Below are 20,858 nucleotides of genomic sequence, written 5' to 3' on the forward strand. Positions count from 1 at the left end.
ATGACAACCTCAACTTGAAGGGAAATAGAAAACTTTAAATAACGTGTTCATATAACAACAAAACATAGGTTCTATCAACTTTCTGTGTAATGCGCATGTGCCAGAAACTCTACGTCATGATGACGTACTATTTGAACAAATTTGAAGCAGACACGCCATCGCCATTTTCTGCACGAGAAGTTGCTGATGCAAGAAAAGACGAAGGAGCCCGCGTTTGAATGAGTAGGCTACAGGTGGACTTTTATGGACTGCAAATAATGAAATGAGTAAGTATACCCTGATTTGTGCCTTCTTTCATGTTAAATTAGGCTTGTTTCGTTAGCGCACCTCTTCCGTATTTTGATTCCAGGCACATTTTGATCACATTTGGCAAACTCGATTAACGTTATTTATCAGGAGCCACACGCACTGCCAGGCAAATTTCTGCTCGCTAGACAGAGACACCGAGCTGCTGTCGAGACGTGAGCACCGACTTCTCTTTCTGCTCAGTGAGCAGAAAGAGAAGTCGTCATTATAAGTTAATGTTGATAAATAGATAAATAGTGTACATATAAGTTATTTTTTTTAGCGTGTTCTTAATCGTATCTCATTATCGTTAGAAACACCTAGCCTAATAACCAGTAAGTTAATATCTGAAGCAGCGCCGCCAGTCCATATTTGTGTTTAACATGACAAAAAAAAAAAAAATAAATAAAATAAAAAAATGCTCGATTGACTTATATTTCTTAAACACCCAGTTGTTATTTTTTCAAATGACATAGGCTACCATATGGATGTTTTGAGCACGTGCAAACGGTGTGTCTTCTGTAGGCCTTAGGTAACTTGCAATGTAAGTTATTAATAAGTCATACCTTTTTGTAGTGTAATAATCACATTATTAAACTTATATGTAATTTGTGTTACCTGTGAAGCCCTGAAGAATCATGAAATTCAGAATTACGTTATTTGTAGAAAACATTTTCACATAATAAAAGCTATATTTATAGCATTGCTCACTTTTATATTGACAGCAACATCATCTGTATAATTCAATGCATCACCCAGCCATAGAAATAAAAAATGTTGATATTGTTTTCCTCATTGTATTTGGGGAGTAAGATGTTTTAGGGCTACATGATTATGGCAAAAATCATAATTTTCGATTAGGCTATTCCCTTGAAATTTTAATTGGCGATTATTAATTACGATTATCTGCATAATTTACATTGAATGATGTTTTAAATAGCTTTATAACAGTGGTTCTCAACTCGTTTAAATTCGACCCACATTTTCCCATGGTCATCAAGTCACGACCCGATTATTTTATGGATTTTTTTATGCCTATTATAACAATTGTAGACACAAACAAGTGCTGTTCTATTAGAAGATATGGGCAAAATTAATGTCCTAGGATTATATGACCAGTTCTTTCATGTTGAGTGAGATTAAAATGTTTTAACTTGTTAATGTTTTAATACTGTCACTGAGATCCTGGCATCTTTGTTAAATTTGTAAATGTATTTATGTTTTTATAGATCAGCAAAGAATTCACCAGGCTTGTGTCAAAGGACCCGAGCAAGTCCTTTTTGGAAGGCCTAGGTGGTATTTTTGCATGAGTTTGGAGTGGCATGTTGGTGAGTAAATGACAATTACCATCTTTGGTAACCTATCCTTTTAAATCCTTTAAAGTGTTGTTACAACCCAAATTAATTTAAGGCAGGGGCGCCTAATCCTGCTGCTGGGGAGCCAAGATCCTGCAGAGTTTAGCTTCAACCCCAATTAAACACACCTGAACCAGCTAATCAAGGTGTTCAGGATCACTACAAACTTCCAGGCAGGTGTGTTGTTGAACCAAGTTGGAGTTAAACTCTCCATCCATCCATCTTCTACCGCTTATCCGGGGCCGGGTCGCGGGGGCAGCAGTCTAAGCAGGGATGCCCAGACTTCCCTCTCCCTCGACACTTCCTCCAGCTCTTCCGGGGGGACACCGAGGCGTTCCCAGGCCAGCCGGGAGACATAGTCTCTCCAGCGTGTCCTAGGTCTTCCCCGGGGTCTCCTCCCGGTGGGACATGCCCGGAACACCTTCCCAGGAAGGCGTCCAGGAGGCATCCGGAAAAGATGCCCGAGCCACCTCAACTGACCCCTCTCAATGTGGAGGAGCAGCGGCTCTACTCTGAGCTCCTCCCGAGTGACCGAGCTTCTCACCCTATCTCTAAGGGAGCGCCCAGCCACCCTGCGGAGAAAGCTCATTTCGGCCGCTTGTATCCGGGATCTTATCCTTTCGGTCATGACCCAAAGCTCATGACCATAGGTGAGAGTAGGAACGTAGATTGACCGGTAAATCGAGAGCTTCGCCTTGCGGCTCAGCTCCTTCTTCACCACGACAGACCGGTACAGCGACCGCATTACTGCAGAAGCTGCACCGATCCGTCTGTCAATCTCCCGTTCCATCCTTCCCTCACTCGTGAACAAGACCCCGAGTTACTTGAACTCCTCCACTTGAGGCAGGAACTCTCCACCAACCTGAAGCGGGCAAGCCACCCTTTTCCGACTGAGGACCATGGCCTCGGATTTGGAGGTGCTGATTCTCATCCCAGCCGCTTCACACTCGGCTGCAAACCGTCCCAGTGCATGCTGGAGGTCCTGGTTTGATGAGGCCAACACGACCACATCATCCGCAAAGAGCAGAGATGAAATCGTGTGGTCCCCAAACCTGACCCCCTCCGGGCCCTGGCTGCGCCTAGAAATTCTGTCCATAAAAATTATGAACAGAACCGGCGACAAAGGGCAGCCCTGCCGGAGTCCAACACGCACCGGGAACAAGTCTGACTTACTGCTGGCAATACGAACCAAGCTCCTACTCCGGTCGTACAGGGACCGGATAGCCCTTAGTAAAGGGCCCCGGACCCCATACTCCCAGAGCACCCTCCACAAGATGCCACGAGGGACACAGTCGAATGCCTTCTCCAAATCCACAAAGCACATGTGGATTGGTTGGGCAAACTCCCATGAGCCCTCCAGCACCCTGTAGAGGGTATAGAGCTGGTCCAGTGTTCCACGACCGGGACGAAAACCACACTGTTCCTCCTGAATCCGAGGTTCTACTATCGGCCGGATTCTCCTCTCCAGTACCCTGGCATAGACTTTCCCAGGGAGGCTGAGAAGTGTGATCCCCCTATAGTTGGAGCACACCCTCCGGTCCCCCTTTTTGAAAAGAGGGACCACCACCCCGGTCTGCCAATCCAAAGGCACTGTCCCCGACCGCCACGCGATGCTGCAGAGGCGTGTCAGCCAAGACAGCCCCACAACATCCAGAGACTTGAGGTACTCAGGGCGGATCTCATCCACCCCCGGTGCCTTGCCACCGAGGAGTTTCTTGACTACCTCGGTGACTTCAGCTTGGGTGATGGACGGGTCCGCCTCCGAGCCCTCAGCCTCTGCTTCCTCAATGGAAGACGTGACGGCGGGATTGAGGAGATCCTCGAAGTATTCCTTCCACCGTCCGGTGATATCCCCAGTCGAGGTCAACAGCTGCCCTCCTCCACTGTAAACAGCGTTGGTAGGGCACTGCTTCCCCTTCCTGAGGCGCCGGACGGTTTGCCAGAATCTCTTCGAGGCCAGCCGATAGTCCTTCTCCATGGCCTCACCGAACTCCTCCCAGGCCCGAGTTTTTGCCTCCACAACCACCCGGGCTGCAGTCCGCTTGGCCCGTCGGTACCCATCAGCTGCCTCAGGAGTCCCACAAGCCAGCCAGGCCCGATAGGACTCCTTCTTCAGCTTGACGGCATCCCTTACTTCCGGTGTCCACCACCGGGTTCGGGGATTGCCGCCTCGACAGGCACCGGAGACCTTACGGCCACAGCTCCGAGTGGCCGCGTTGACAATGGAGGTGGAGAACATGGTCCACTCGGACTCAATATCTCCAGACTCCCTCGGGATCTGGTCGAAGCTCTGCCGGAGGTGGGAGTTGAAGATCTCTCTGACAGGAGATTCGGCCAAACGTTCCCAACAGACCCTCACAGTACGTTTGGGTCTGCCGAGTCTGTCCAGCTTCCTCCCCCGCCATCGGATCCAACTCACCACCAGGTGGTGATCAGTTGACAGCTCCGCCCCTCTCTTCACCCGAGTGTCCAAGACATACGGCCGGAGGTCGGATGAGACGACCACAAAGTCGATCATCGACCTCCGGCCTAGGGTGTCCTGGTGCCATGTGCACTGATGGACACCCTTATGCTTGAACATGGTGTTCGTTATGGACAAACTGTAACTAGCACAGAAGTCCAATAACAGAACACCACTCGGGTTCAGATCAGGGGGGCCGTTCCTCCCAATCACGCCCCTCCAGGTGTCACTGTCGCTGCCCACGTGGGCGTTGAAGTCCCCCAGTAGAACGACGGAGTCCCCAGTCGGAGCACTTTCCAGCACCCCTCCCAGAGACTCCAAGAAGGCCGGGTACTCTGCACTGCCGTTCGGCCCGTAGGCACAAACGACAGTGAGAGACCTATCCCCGACCCGAAGGCGCAGGGAAGCGACCCTCTCGTTCACCGGGGTGAACTCCAACACATGGCGGCTGAGTTGGGGGGCTATAAGCAAACCCACACCAGCCCGCCGCCTCACACCATGGGCAACTCCAGAGTGGTGAAGAGTCCATCCTCTCTCGAGGAGTGTGGTTCCAGAGCCCAAGCCGTGCGTAGAGGTGATCCCAACTATTTCTAGTTGGAATCTCTCAACCTCACGCACAATCTCAGGCTCCTTCCCCGCCAGAGAGGTGACGTTCCATGTCCCTAGAGCTAGATTCCGCATCCAGGGATCGGGTTGTCTAGGCCCCCGCCTTCGACTGCCGCCCGATCCACTTAGCACCGGCCCCTTACGATCCCTCCTGCAGGTGGTGGGTCCACGGGAGGGTGGCCCCACGTCGCTCCTTCGGGCTGAGCCCGGCCGGACCCCATGGGGGGAGGCCCGACCACCAGGCGCTCGCATACGAGCCCCAACCCCGGGCCTGGCTCCAGGGTGGGGCCCCGGCTGCGCCATACCGGGCGACGTCACGGTCCTCTGTTTTTTCTTCATCATAAGGGGTTTTGAACCGCTCTTAGTCTGACCCGTCGCCTAGGACCTGTTTGCCTTGGGAGACCCTACCAGGGGCATATAGCCCCAGACAACATAGCTCCTAGGGTCATTCGGGTACTCAAACCCCTCCACCACGGTAAGGTGGCAGTTCAAGGAGGGGGGTGGCAGTTCAAGGAGGGGAGTTAAACTCTGCAATACATAATTGGCCCTCTAGGAGCAGACTTAGTGTGCTTTGGTCTGGTTTCACACTCAACTTGATTCTATCGAACCCTGGTGGGTTTGCGTGCATATTACATCATGGCAAACGTGCACGGCGCATGATAGAAAACAGAACGCGGGTCAGTATAATTCGGCGCTATTATGCGCAGCTGAGTGAACAACACAGGTTTACTGTGTGTGTGTGTGTGTCGCATAAGGTGACATTCTGCTGCTTGCAAACGGACTCTTTTGAGGAGACAGTGGATTTCCAAATTTGTTGCCCTGATTCCACGTGCTGTGCGCGAATACACTGCAGGCTCACTCTCGCTCGTATCCAAGGTAAATCATCAACACTGTCATCCCTTACATGTGTTTTATTTAACTAAATACATCATAATCAGCTAAAACGCATGCGCAGGTCACTTTACTTCCTGAACAAGCGCGCACCCGAGTCCATGTTGCTTTCTCATTCACGCGAACTGCGGCATGGTTCAGGAGCAACCGAACTCAGACCACCTCCTCTAGGTAGTCTCGGATTCGGTACCCCAGTGCACACCTGGGTCCGCCTGACAGCGTTCACATTAGAGATTTTTCATGCGAGCCGTGCCCCGTTCCGAATTAAACTTAGGGTGCTTTCACACTGGCAGTTTAGTTCGGAATGGGGCACGGTTCGCATGAAAAAACGCTAATGTGAACGCTGGTCTGAGTTCGGTTGCTCCTGAACCATGCCGCAGTTCGCGTGAATGAGAAAGCAACATGGACTCGGGTGCGCGCTTGTTCAGTAAGTAAAGTGACCTGCGCATGCGTTTTAGCTGATTATGATGTATTTAGTTAAATAAAACACATGTAAGGGATGACAGTGTTGATGATTTACCTTGGATACGAGCGAGAGTGAGCCTGCAGTGTATTCGCGCACAGCACGTGGAATCAGGGCAACAAATTTGGAAATCCACTGTCTCCTCAAAAGAGTCCATTTGCAAGCAGCAGAAGGTCACCTTATGCGACACACACACACACAAACACACACAGTAAACCTGTGTTGTTCACTCAGCTGCGCATAATAGTACCGAATTATACTGACCCGCGTTCTGTTTTCTATCATGCGCCGTGCACGTTTGCCATGATGTAATATGCCCAAAAACGCACCAGGGTTCGATAGAATCAAGTTGAGTGTGAAACCAGACCAACGCTGGGGGGGGGCGCCGGGAACAATCGCGCTTGGGCTCGGACCGCAACAAACGAGCCCAGTGTGAAAGCCCCCTAAACTAAACTGCCAGTGTGAAAGCACCCTTAGACACTCCTGATTTAAGTGCCATGAGCGTGTTACACCCACTATTAAATCTTATTTTGGTGCTGAACAAAAAGATAGCAAACAACTGTTGTTGCACCACATCACTGGTAAATTACAACAAAAGTGTACAAGTGTAAATGCGCAAATTTGAAATGAATGTTTATGTTTTTTTAGTTTTTTTTTAAAACAAGACAGAGGGAGGGGGAGAAAGGATAAACGAATAAAGAAAAACATTGGATTGAGGATTGAACCAATAAAGCTTGTACTTTAACCATCCTTTTATTTTATAGACAACAAACCAAAGGATGAGGACTGCAGCATTGCTTGGCCTGCCGTGGTACATGCGAGAGAATCCTTCAAAATTCATGAAGATATGTGAGGTAAGCTGAAACCTTTAAGGCAAAACAATGAAAAAATTTAAATCTCTTAATTTGCAGGGGTCTGGGGACTGTAAATTATTTGTGTAATTGGTTTTAAGTAGGCTAATGGTCCCTTGTTTTGTTTGCATTCTATAAAGCCCAGTGACATTGAAGAGGAAGTGATCAAGGGTGTGGTGATAGGAATCCTACTGGTTGTGGAAAATGTGATGGAACCTCAGTCAGCGTTCTACAATGACGTTGTCCTGGTGATTGAGAAAGAAGTGGTAATGCGTCACCTGAGTGACATACCTAATGCTTTTCTGAACCTGATGGGCCTGGTGTACGCATTACATCTTGACTACCCAAAGAAATTCAAATTCACTTTTGAAGTGATACAGCGCCTGTTAATTGGTGTTGGATCAGACTCTTGAACTCAAGAGTTCACTCTTTGAAGAGCAAGTTGCTGAGATAAGACTGAAAACAAACAAAATCTTTTCTCCTTCTTGCTACTGTTAAATCGTTGCACTGTTTTAAAGTTTAAGAGCATTTGTTATTTTAGATCTCATTGTTTTAAGTGTAACGTTAGTACTCTTGATTTTCAAACAGACTGTATTCTTGTTACCTTGTCCTGCTTGCTCTTTCCTTGTCCATGCTTCTACGAGTGGGAATTGAAGACACTGTTTTTAAACAGTTTAATCTGTGAAGTTTTTTAACACAGCTTATTGTGAATTCTTCATGTACACTTGTTCCTGCAATGAAAATATCTGATAATGACAAGGAGAGTTATTTGTACTATTTTGGCTCTAAGATGGGTCTGTGCATAGAGAAGTTTGCACTTGTTTGTGTGAGCTGTATATATGTGAGGGTTTTTCTTGTGGTGTTTTTTTATCTTTGCAAGATAATTCTTTGTGTCTGTGTCTTTTAGGTGCAATGCATCTGTTTTAAAAAATAAATGCTTAGAGTTTCAATTTTGCAGTTGTTGATTTCATTAAAAATTTGGTTCCAGATAGATATCTAGAACTTCTTGTTAAAGCAAGCAATGAAGTCCAGTAAACTCAAATAGTTAAGTTATGATGTTGAGGAAAAATGACTATTTTATGTCAATTAGACTTGGTTAATGGTTGTGAAAACATGAAAAAATTAAGTTCAACCAATATGTTTCTCAGTTGACTTAACTAAAAATTATAAATGCTTATTAATTGATACAGTACGTTGGTTCAATTTACTGCAAGTTATTTCAACAAATACATACAAGTTGAGAGAACTTAAATCCTAATGTTGGCTAAACTTAACTGAGTCAATGCAACAAGATGACTTGACTAAGTCAAGTTGTGTCAACAAATCATTTTTTACTATCAATCAATAGCTAGTTGATTTCTTCAGCAATGCATCACACTATAGTAGTGAAGCAGCGAGTTACGTCATTGTTCGGGTAACGCACCCCTGTTTAGTTCCTGTCTCTATGAAGCCCCTCCTTCTGAAAAGCACACTGTGCTCTGATTGGTCGGCTGGAGCAGTGTGTTGTGATTGGTCGAGCGCTTCGAGTGTGTTTGGGAAATCTTACCTTACCATAACCGCCAGTTTCAACACACTACTAACTAACTCAACCAGGCCCCGCCCCTTTATTCTGCGTATTAATTATTTAATTGAGGAATATTAACATGAGCATTCTGAAAACATTTTGGGAATATTACTTTTTAAATCTCCTCTAAACATTCTGAAACAAGTAGTAACTTAAAAAATGTTAAATGAACGTCCAAAACATTTCAGAAAAACAATGTGTAGATAATGTGTTTGTGCTAAAGAACATTAGTCAACACAACATTTGAGAACATATAATATGATAATATGAATATTCCTTTTCATGCAGTGTATAATATAGATTTTTGCGAGTGTAAACGCTCTGCAAAGTTGCAAAGTGCACAATAAATAAAGTTATTGTATCCCAAAAGAAAGAATCGACTCTTAACCGCAAGGGAGGGATTTAGAGAGTCCTTTGAGAATCATTGAAAAATGTGGTATTGTGCAATGCATGTTATGAGAAAATTAAACTGTTTTTTTACCTTTGATGCATGTAAATCTGTTGTAGGAGACTCCAAAACAACATTAGGAGCCTTTAAAATAGCATAATAGGGGCTCATTAAGAGATGTTTTTCCACACAAAAGCATGATATCAATATTATACAGCTAGGTTAATAATACTGAGGCAGTGCTCTTACCTGGTGTCAGACTAAATTTGCCAGCCCATGCCTTTACCACTAACCTACCACCACCCCTTTTTCTGTGTGCTCTCCGTTTGCCACACAGACCACCATTGTTTGAGAGGTTGTGTGTGGATCGTGGGCTCCCGGAGCTCATGTGGAGCTCATTAGAAGCACCTTGAATGCACCTCTGTGTTTTTTACATGGGAAGTGTGCAGAACAGAATGGAAGGCTTGAGCGATCCAGAGAGGTGATATAGGGTTAGGTGTAATTACACGATTTGGGGATGGGATTGATGCTAAAGCTTTAGTTTCATTAAGTTGGGTGCGTAGGAGCAGTTATTATTTTAAACATCTAAAAATGTTGGGAGAACATCTGCCCGGTGCATTATTTGCATATGACATTTCAAATGAGAATTATGAATATACATTAACTAAGATGCAGATCCTAAGAACTTGTTATTAAGGGATGTTGTTAAATGTTGGTGGAAATCAAGTTTTTAAAAGGGTGGTATAATGCCCTTTTCACAAGATGTAAAATAAGTCTCTGATGTCCCCAGAGTGTGTATGTGAAGTTTTAGCTCAAAATATTAGCTCAGATATTTTTATATAGCATGTTAAAGTTGTCACTTTTTGAGGGTGAGCAAAAACGCACCGTTTTTGTGTTTGTCCCTTTAAATGCAAATGAGCTGCTGCTCCCGGCACAGGGGGCGGAGCTTCAACAGCTTGTGTCATTTTACCTCACAGACATGCACTGGAAATTTCAAAAACTTTTAGCCTTTTATGTTCAAACCAGAGTCAGACAATGATGGAGAGACTCAAGAAGAAGTGACAACATGTAGAAGCAACAGGACATTTCTGAATGGTTAGTTGATGATTTTAGATAGTTTATGTGTATAGTTATCTTCTAGTCATTGATTAGCATATTCTGTCATGATAATCTATAAATGGCGTTCCCGGGGCGGGGTTTATGCAAATTGTAGGGTTAGTGATGTCACTAACCCGGGAGGAACGTCATGTAGTCCTTGTTGTAGTCCATAAAAAGCGATTTCTTTAAAAGCAAATATCTCCCTTTGCTTTGAACTTTGAGCCTTGTAACTTTGCAGATGTTGTTTATGCTCAAACAGCAACATTACACACTAACTAAAGTTAGAAAAGTGAAATCATAATCAACCACCCCTTTAATGTTGTTTATATGTCTATGTGGTGTTATTAATGTGCTTCAAGACAAACCATGTGCAAATTCAAGTCAACACCAGAACTGAAATGGCGTATGGAACGTGGTTTGTATAACATTAGCAACACATTATTAGCTGTATGAGAACATAGTCAAGCCAAAGGCTAATCATATTGCAATTACTGCAATGTGTCTGACCTTGTAGACAGCGGTACATAAAATGCATTATCATTCTGATATATCGACTTGCAGTTTCTGGTTCAAACATACAGTATATGGCTGAATTAAACCAATATTTCCACTTGCCATTGTGCAGCGTTTACTAGAATTACTCAATGACAGCAGTCCGAGCTGGGGACCAGGACCCCAAGGCGGGGACTCATTTGCATATTCATGGCTGTGTATGCTTGTTAATGTCAAATGTGTTAATTGTTTCTCACTTAGAATCGCATGTTTCAGAGAAGGTCTTTAACGCTAAGCATGCTGGGACACAAGGACTTTGCTCTGACTGCTAAATGTTGTCTTCGTCTGGACGCAGAGCCAAGGTTAAACAGGGTAAACAGCAGAGCTGTAAGCTCAAGCCTATCAAGATTATTGGATTCTGTTTTCAGTCAGGTCATAGCTATTTTTATGCTTTCTCTCATATAAACGGCAGATAAATTAATTGAAGTATTGAAAACAGCCATTTAATTCTGATTTCTGCTTATTGCTTGCTTATTTAGAGGAGTTGCATATTTTAAAGTCCCCCTGTAGTCAATAATTGTATCCTTTAAAACTCATCTTTGAACACTAAAATTACATATTTAAAGTTTTTTTTTCCTGTGAAAAAAAGTCTTCAAACCTGTAAATAGCGTGAATGTAACTTATCACCCTTGGGTGAATGTACACCCTTATCAATGAATATGCTTATTAGCCCCGCCTCCACTCACTCAGCTCAGAGATCCACTCGCTCAACTTTACTGAGGTAAACGCTGCACAACCGTTTCGCTCTTTACAACGTCGGACACATAACGGTAATTGGTATGATTAGCCTTTTGCTTGACTACATTATCAAACAGCTAATAATGTGTTGCTAATGTCCCAAAACCATGTTCCCGTTCGCCATCTCAGTCTGCCTTGAACATCATAGAACATCAGTGGAGAAAGGTATATAGTTAGTATATAGTTCATCATAACATTGTAATATACACTACCGTTCAAAAGTTTGGGGTCAGTAAGATTTTTTAATGTTTTTAAAAGAAGTCTCTTCTGCTCACCAAGGCTGCATTTATTTGATTAAAAATACAAACAAAAACAGTAATATTGTGAAATATTATTATAATTTAAAACAGCTCTTTTCTATGTGAATATACAGTAAAGTGTAATTTATTCCTGTGATCAAAGCAGAATTTTCAGCATCATTACTCCAGTCTTAAGTGTCACATGATCCTTCAGAAATCAGCATAATATGATGATTTGATGCTCAAGAAACATTTATGATTATTATCAATGTTGAAAACAGTTATTTACATTTTTATTTCATGATGCTATGATGAATAGAAAGTTCAAAAGAACAGCATTTATCTGAAATCTAAAGCTTTTGTAACATTAAACACTACCCTTCAAAAGTTTGGGGTCAATAAGAATTTTAATTTTATTTTTGGGGGAAAGAAATAAAATAATTCAATACTTTTATTCATCAAGGATGAGTTAAACTGATCAAAAGTTACAGTAAAGACATTTATAATGTTACAAAAGCTTTAGATTTCAGATAAATGCTGTTCTTTTGAACTTTCTATTCATCAAATAATTTTGAAAAAAAAATGAAACTGTTTTCAACATTGATAATAATAATGAATGTTTCTTGAGCATCAAATCATCATATTAGAAATGATTTCTGAAGGATCATGTGACACTGAAGACTGGAGTAATGATGCTGGAAATTCAGCTTTGATCACAGGAATAAATTACAGTTTAAAATATATTAAAATAGAAAACAGTCATTTTAAATTGTCATAATATTTCACAATATTACTGTTTTTTTTATTGTTTTTTTATCAAATAAATGCAGCCTTGGTGAACAGAAGAGACTTCTTTTAAAAACATAAAAAAATCTTACTGACCCCAAACTTTTGAACGGTAGTGTATATCATATACATAATTCACCCACTATATTGCTAAATGTACCTGATTTTTCAAGGTAAGCGAATATTAGTTTTTAGAAAAATATAAAAAGCCTTTATTATTTCATGGCTTAAATTGTATAAGCCTTCATCAGGGTATGAGTAACAAACACTATCAGAGTTCTTTTAAACAGCAACCAATTAGTCACACGACGATCACCTGGTCATGCGGCACAGGACAAACAGAAGAGAGAAGTTCAAATATTACAAAGAAAATATATCTCACCAATAACATGACTAAACCAAGCAATATATGTGAAGAGCTCAGATGCAAAAGCCTCTGTGCCATCTGAAATTTTCTTCTAGAATGATAATTTTTATCAAGCTCGTATATTTAAGTTCAATAATTTCACTTAAATGGCAATGCAAATGACCTATTAAATGTCATTTAAGGAAATTACTGAACTTAAATATACAAGCTTTATAAAAATTATCATTCTAGAAGAAAATTTCAGATGGCATTTCATATATACAAAAAACTACAAATACATTATCATACATAAATTAGAATAGATGTATCAAAGTCTAAAGGTCAAAACTATCATAAATGAAACAAAGTTTTATCTGTAAATCTTAGTCCCTGCCACGTCAGACAGCAGATACGGTTCTGTCATCATTTCCTCATCCTTAATTCTGTGGAACAGAAAATGTTTATTTCTTGATAAATATATAACTAGATCTAGTTAATGGCTTACAAACACACAAACACACCTTTCTGTATATTTCCAGCAATAAACTAGATTCGATACACAGATTTTCAATATGTTCTCAGCACAGTATGTGATAAGATAGTGCAGTCAGTGGTTAAAATCATTAAATCTGCTTATAAACTGGGAGAATGTGGAATGAATCACTGAAAATGACCGTAGAGTAAGACTCTCATCTGCACACTTTTAGATTCATGCTGTCAGTCTAGAACGGATGAAACACTACAGCATCTAGTGAGAGAGGCTCTATTAGAAACTTCAGAGAATTATGGAAATCAGAAGTAATAATCAAATATTATCAAAAGGGATTTATTATCACAGGATAGTTGCCAAGGTCATACAATCCAATTAGGAACATGTAGAAAGTATATGCTTTTCTTTTGTTCAGAACTAGATTTTAGCTCTAAATGTTTTTGAGGTAACAATAAGGGTGACAACTTGTTCACTTTGTTAAAGGGATACTTCAGGATTTAGCATTAAGCTTTGTATTAGTAGAAAACCTGTAGTATTTTCGAATTACCGTGCTTTCCACCCTCATATCCCCCTGAGAGGAGAGATTTATGTATTTTTTGTCTGGAAAAAATCCTCCGATGACGCAAAAATCGTCATTTTGCGTCATCGGAGGATTTTCTGGCCAGAGGCTAAAGACTACAGCCAGTAGAAGGCGTTGTTCCGCATATTTTCAGCCCGCCCATAGGGGGTGGGATCTCACCCACAGAATGCACACAGTGTCAGCCGTCTTTCTTTGGAAGCTAAGCTAGCAGGCTCTTGTTCTGTGGAGAAAGCTGAATAGTAGGAGAAAGCTGAGTATTAGGGGTTACCATCCTCCTTTTCCCGGACATGTCCGGCGGGCGAGATCGTTCAAAATGTCCGGGATTCAGCTTTTGCGTTCTGCGGTCGCCATTCATTGTTTCATGCACATTGAATTCACCACACGGAATTCATTCCGATTGGTGAATCTGAATGTAGTGTTTACATGAATGCTAAACAAGTGATCGGTTGATGTGTGTTTTACCATTGCTAAGAAAATTCCTGCTCCTCCGTGAGAGATGCGAGACCGGTGCGTCTCAGTAATGACTGAAGCTAAGCTATCAGGCTCTTGTAATGTGGAGAAAGTACACAAAAATAAATTTTCTGGCTTTTCTCAGTCTAGAAAGCTCCAAATTCAAAAATTTCTTCACATTTCTTCTACATAAATGACATATTTTAAATACACATTCATCTTTCCAGAGGTGAAGTATCCCTTTAAGCACAATGCTCATGTTGCCGTTATGTGTTAAAGCACTAGAAACGAACTCCAGAGGGGCTGGTCATGTGACAACTTGATATTTTGGTCCAAAGAAGAAATGCTTATCAGAACTAGGATGAAGCATTTCCCTCTAACTGCAACTCTATAAGTACAGTAGCAGTGCAAATGACTAACACTTCCGTTTTATTGAACTGCTGAGTATTGAGAAGCAGCTGGACAAAATGCAAATTTTTAGTATGCTTTATTGCATGGTGCTTTTACGAATTATTGACTGCATAAGAGCTGACTTCCTGGAATGTAAAGACAATTTTATAGATAATGTATTGTGGTGAGAGTAAAGGTTGCTGGTGCATCCTGAACACACCCATGTTAACAACATTAAACTGACATCTGTTTGTTGAGCTGGAGAGATTTTACACATTCTTCAGGCTGTCCATTCAACGTATTGCTGTTTTGAGTTCCTGAATATGAAGTAAATCTGAATTGAGGTAGCAGACATGATTCAGAGAAATTACTAAAACATATTTTAGTAATCATCATAAATTAGGTATCAATGGAACGCTTAAGCACTCTAAATTCATCCTGTATTTTGAAATTGGACGTATGTAAATGGTACTTTTAAAGGGTTAGTTCACCCAAAAATGAAAATTCTGTCAGTAATCATGTCGTTCCAAACCCGTAAGAATCTTCGGAACACAAATTAATATATTTTTGATGAAATCCGATGGCTCAGGAGGGGCTGCATTAACAGCTATTTAATTAACACTTTAAAGGCCCAAAAAGGTCAAAAAGACGTTGTTAAAATAGTCCATGTGACTACAGTGGTTCAACCTTGATTTTATGAAGCGACGATAATACTTTTTGTGTGCCAAAAAAACAAAATATCAACTTTATTAAGTTATTTCTTCTCTTCTGTATCAGCCCCCCCTGAGCCATCGGATTTCATCAAAAATATCTTAACTTGTGTTCTGAATATGAGCGAAGGTCTTACGGGTTTGGAACGACATGAGGGTGAGTAATTACTGACAGAATTTTCATTTTTGGGTGAACTAACAGCATGGTAGCATTTTTGGTAACAGCAAACAGCAATGCTAACGGCATTTTTGGGTGAACTAACAGCATGGTATTTGATTGAATCCATGATGCCATGTATCTGAACAAGATGTCCAGGACCTCTGGCAAGGTGATCCCACCCAGCCTCCCTCTCCCACCTCTACTACAGATCTCAGCCAGTCCCTCAGCCCTGCCTTAGTTGGTTTCCCGCTGTCCTCCGCCTTCCCCCGTGACGCCTTGCGCCGTTGTCAAGCCTAAGGCCATGCACTCACCAACTCCGCCTAATTCACGGATGTTACTCCATGTTGTAGACCAGGGGTTCTCAAACTATCTGGAGATAGGGACCCCTCATAGGGCAGAAAAAATTCCAAGGACCCCCTCATAACCGCAACACAAATGTAATAGCTAAATCATGTGTGTGTGTGAGTGAGAGAGAGAGAGAAAGATGGGAAAGGGGCAGGGGCGTTTCTAGGTTTTAAAAACATTAGGGGCTGAGCCCGAAACATCAGGGGCTGGGGGTGGGTTACAAGATAACATGATTCGATACAGAGAATAATGTATATTGTAGGTCTATATGCAGGGGGCAGCCACACCAGCCCACATTACCCCACAGACACGCGCATTCAAATGTGAGGTAGTTAGGGGGGTTCGTGGGCATCCTCCCCCGAGAAAATTTGGATTTCTCGGGATAACAATAGATTTAAAAGCATGTCAGTGGGCAGTAGCATAAATGATTTGTCAAGCAGATAACAGATTCTTAAACATGAGAATGAGGATAAATGTTGAAATGAATGATCCACAGTACAAAATGGAAATGCAGAATGTTTCTGCTTATTGTTGACAATACACAATCACATATTCCAAACAGGAATGGCCTTAAATGAGAAATCTTTCAAGGATTATTTTGCATATGTTACATTTCAATCAAACACCAGTGCAATCTTTTGTTTGTTTATTTTATAAATATATATCTATAATTATATTTTGCTTATAGTTTCTGTAATTAGCAAAGAACATCTGTGTTAAATAAGAATACATTGTAATAATGTTAATTAAGCTGACTAAATCACACGACTGTGCAGCAGTTCCAACACACTCACAATAAAAATACAATATAATTTAAAACAAAGACAAGCTCTTTAGGAAATAATATTACAGATCTAGACAAATTGGGTTGCTTATAGTTAAAAGAATGTCAAGAACGATCATTTAGGCTAGATGTATTTTTCACATTTTTGGTCACAAAATATTTTTTTTATGACACGAGTCAGTTTTGATGGCTTTGCAATATTGATCAAATGTTAGAATATTAATAATGAAAAATGACGCAGTTTTAATCTCCCTTTTGGTTATTTCAATACTTAATTGACGACAGAACGCGACGTACATGCTCGTAGTTTCTTTTGCGTGATACAGGGCACGCTGCATTTGCGCGTGATATTGAAGAGTACGTGCTGCGAGCACACGATACGACAGGAAAGTTTTACTGACATATAGCCTGACAACATCTGGTCTGACAGAGGACTGTGCGGCGGTGCTGACTACGTTATTTATTCTTTTTTTTTAATTGCTGTGAGATTGTTTGCTGTTGCGCAAATCCTGGAGATATTCTAGGATAGGCTGAAATCACTCACGTGGTGCGTCTGCAGAGACAGATTTCAACAATCACTAGTCAGAGACAGCAGCAAAGCCAAAGCACAATGAAATAAGGCAACTTATGATTTTGGGGGGTTTACATAGGCTATTGTCCAGTTTCATTTTTGTCAGTCAACTTTTCAAAAAACATTCGGGGCTACACTCAAAACATTCGGGGCTGAAGCCCCGGCAAAATCGTTAACGCATGTGCTGAGGGGGTGCTAGATCATTGACAGGGGGAGCTGCGCAATTATATATATATATATATATATATATATATATATATATATATATATATATATATATATATATATATATATACACAATTAAAGTTTTAATTTTATTAAATTGAACAAGCGCAACATTAAGCATTCAATCAAATATTCTAAAATATGTATTAATTAATAATAATGTTATAATATGTGTGCGTGCAACAAGCAAGATATGCATTTGTAAATCCGGTGACGCGTGCATTGATTTTTATTACAGTGTCTGCTGCAAAGATGAAGTTGACGATCGCCATATTCGTAGTGAACGCGCCTAGAGAGAAATGCTCATCATGGATTACATAATCAGAGATTAGAATGTCCCCTTATTATGGCGAAATTACGAGATATTATGTCGAAATAACGACTTTGACAGATTGATGTAATACAACAGAGTTTCTATTGGCCCAAAGTTAAAGCGGGGGGAGTGCTGATGAACACAATGCGCGTGTTTAATTGGCTTTCATTTATTCATTCATTAGCTGTGAGACGTGAAGTTAAAGCCTGAGGGAAATGTTTTGGTAGATTGACGTAATGTAAAAGCCGAATGTTCATTGGTCTAACGTTACACGCGCGGGAGTAATGAATGCCGATGGGCCCTGCACTTTCTCCGGGTATGTTTATATTTTATAGCAAACTTTCCACGGACCCCCAGGCAGTGCGCCACGGACCCCTAGGGGTCTGCAGACCCCACTTTGAGAACCACTGTTGTAGACAACAAATCTGTTTTCTTGCCGCTACAAACAAACATTTTGGAATGAAAAGTCTTAAGTATAAATGGAATCAGTACGTAAAATGCGTAATATTAAAGATGAACGAGAAACAGCGAGTGCTCTTTGCCATCGCGGCTATTTAACTGCAGCAAACGGTCAAATGCTGGTCTATCTGGGTTGACGAAACCATTCGAATTTCAGCACGGCGAATACCACTGTATGTACACGGAGACATATCATAAATTATAGGAAAGTTTCTGACTGCTAAAATGAGCTTCTCATTCAACTTGCCTCAGTCTGACTCTGCACTGAAGAGTGAAGGATCACGTGCACTCCACTGACTTCACTCCTATTGGTTGTCGCTCCCGAAAGTCGCTCTTCATTTGCATAAAGTTGAACAGATCTCAACTTTGTCGTGTCGCCCGCTCTCCATTGAATTGAATGGTATCGTGTCGCTTTGTAGCTTGTAGTGTGAACGCAGCTTAAGGATCCCTCCCCTCCACCTCCAGCGGCTATTGCCTGCGCTCCGCCTTGGCCCATCGACCTGTTGACGTCGCCTTGGCTCCTCCCACCCTTGGCTCCACCTGAGATCCCCGTCCCTCCGGCTCCACCTCTGTCAGCCGTCACCATGCCTGACTCTCCACCCTTTTGGCTCCAACGAGCATCGCCCTCCCTCCTGCTACACCTGCATCCTCTGTCGCACCAGCTCCGCCTCAGTCCTCGGATGCTTCGGTTACACCTCGAGCGCTCGTCGCCGCACCCTCGCCTTGGTCTCCGGAGCCAGCGGTGTCACTCAGGCCCATCAGCTCTCTGTCTGCGCCCCTGGGATCCCCTAACATCGTCTCCGTCTCCATCGGCCGTCCCGCAGATGTCATCTGCCATGTCAACACCTTGGCTCCTCCCTCCATCAACTCTGCCATGGGCTGTCGTCCTAACTGGATCTGCAACATCTGGCCACTCCTCCCATGACCACCTTGGATGCTCCCACCATCTGCTCCTCTGTGGGTTCTCTGCCATTCTATCTGCCTGTTATTACCAGCCCTCCAACCTGCTCCTCTTCACCAGTCCTTCGCCTGCTCCTCTTCACCAGTCCTCCGCCTGCTCCTCTTCACCAGCCCTCCAACCTGCTCCTCTTCACCAGTCCTTCACCTGCTCCTCTTCACCAGCCCTCCAACCTGCTCCTCTTCACCAGTCCTCCGCCTGCTCCTCTTCACCAGCCCTCCAACCTGCTCCTCTTCACCAGTCCTTCGCCTGCTCCTATTCACCAGTCCTCCGCCTGCTCCTCTTCACCAGCCCTCCAACCTGCTCCTCTTCACCAGTCCTTCGCCTGCTCCTCTTCACCAGTCCTCCGTCTGCTCCTCTTCACCAGTCCTTCGCCTACTCACTCCTCTTCACCAGTCCTCCGCCTGCTCCTCTTCACCAGTCCTTCGCCTACTCACTCCTCTTCACCAGTCCTTCGTCTGCTCCTCTTCACCAGTCCTTCGCCTACTCACTCCTCTTCACCAGTCCTTCGCCTGCTCCTCTTCACCAGTCCTTCGTCTGCTCCTCTTCACCAATCCTCCGACTGCTCCTCTTCACCAGTCCTTCGCCTGCTCCTCGTTCTCCAAAGCCACCTCCCTGCGTCATCTCCTGTTGGTCTGTTTTGGTGTTGTCACAGACACTGATTTTAGTTTCATGGACTTTTAGTTTGTTTTCACCAGTTTCCTGTTAGTTTTCAGTTCAGCTGTGTGTCATTAATTAGTTTTGTTTGCTCATCTTTGTTTGTATTGCCTTCTGAGTGGATTTTTAAAGAAGTTATACCTGATCTTCATCTTCATTGTGTGTTCCTTGCAACTGTTGGTGACAATATTAGATTAGTATGTCGATAAATTATATTTGATGGTCTGTGATAGCGGCTATTGTGTTATTGAAATTCTTGAATAATTTTGCAAAAATGCTTTTATCTCATTTCATTGTCTAAATGACCCCATGGGGCTATTCCAGCCTCACTGATTCACTAATCTTGAAATGCTTCAAAATCACTGAAAAGTGATACATGCACTCTATATATGTGACATGTTTAATACATCCTTGCGAATTGGAAAAAAAAGTCAATCACTTGCAAATATTTATTCGGTTTATTGGAGAACAATACACATGTTTTCATATCCTAATTCAGGGACATTTAGAACTTTATATCTTAAAAAGGAAACCAAAGTTGGTTTTCATGCATCTGCACGTGTGCATGTATCGCACATCTCTCTCCTATAGTCTGTTGAATGACATCAGTGGCTTTATAATCTGATTTAATCCAGAATCATGTGCTCGATCTACAGGGCCAGATTAACATGCAGTGAGCAAACTCTCCCACCGTTACACAAGTGTCTGTTACATTAATACATTCTTCAAGCTCTCGTCACTCCACCTCTGACACAGATAAACAAACACACTTTTTAGGGAGGAAGCATTAGACATAGAAAGAGTGAGGAAGTGAAATGTTCACAACTGACAGAAGACATGCTTGGTAGGACACTTTTGATCTCCCAGTTTGACTTCTTTGGCTTTTTACCTTTTAATTTTTTTTTTTGTGGTGGGAGGAGAGGGATTGTGACAGTATTGTTTCTACACCATTCTACTTTGTGTTTCATCAGGAGAACAGTATGGACCGTTCAGAAATCAGAGGGCTAAGGCATATGTGAAGATGACCTTAAAATCAGCCAAAAGTAAGTACATGCGAACACACATAATTAGTGCAGGGGCAGTTGGTCGGAGACAGGCATGGAAGATGCGTTTTATACATACTTGTAATGTAATCTCATATTA

The 20,858-nt window shown here is 42.4% G+C and overlaps 2 protein-coding genes across 5 annotated transcripts in view; both read left to right on the forward strand.

Annotated features, from left to right (window-relative positions):
* Nucleotides 1-20,858, forward strand: part of st3gal4 (ST3 beta-galactoside alpha-2,3-sialyltransferase 4) — a 68,477-nt gene that overhangs the window by 9,693 nt on the left and 37,926 nt on the right. For all 4 annotated transcript variants that reach the window (XM_084123883.1, XM_084123885.1, XM_084123882.1 and 1 more), the window contains exon 2: nucleotides 20,687-20,758. In XM_084123883.1, coding sequence (XP_083980009.1) covers nucleotides 20,737-20,758 — 22 coding nt within the window. In that variant the 5' untranslated portion in view covers nucleotides 20,687-20,736. The remainder of the gene's footprint in view (nucleotides 1-20,686; nucleotides 20,759-20,858) is intronic.
* On the forward strand, nucleotides 148-7,862 carry LOC311089302 (uncharacterized protein). Its single transcript, XM_084123888.1, has 4 exons — nucleotides 148-266; nucleotides 1,515-1,613; nucleotides 6,826-6,915; nucleotides 7,053-7,862. Exons 2-4 carry the CDS (start codon nucleotides 1,608-1,610, stop codon nucleotides 7,323-7,325), a joined length of 369 nt encoding a protein of 122 aa, XP_083980014.1. The 5' UTR covers nucleotides 148-266; nucleotides 1,515-1,607; the 3' UTR covers nucleotides 7,326-7,862.

The sequence above is a fragment of the Abramis brama genome, assembly GCF_963993115.1.
Source record: "Abramis brama genome assembly, chromosome: 9".
NCBI lineage: Eukaryota > Metazoa > Chordata > Actinopteri > Cypriniformes > Leuciscidae > Abramis > Abramis brama.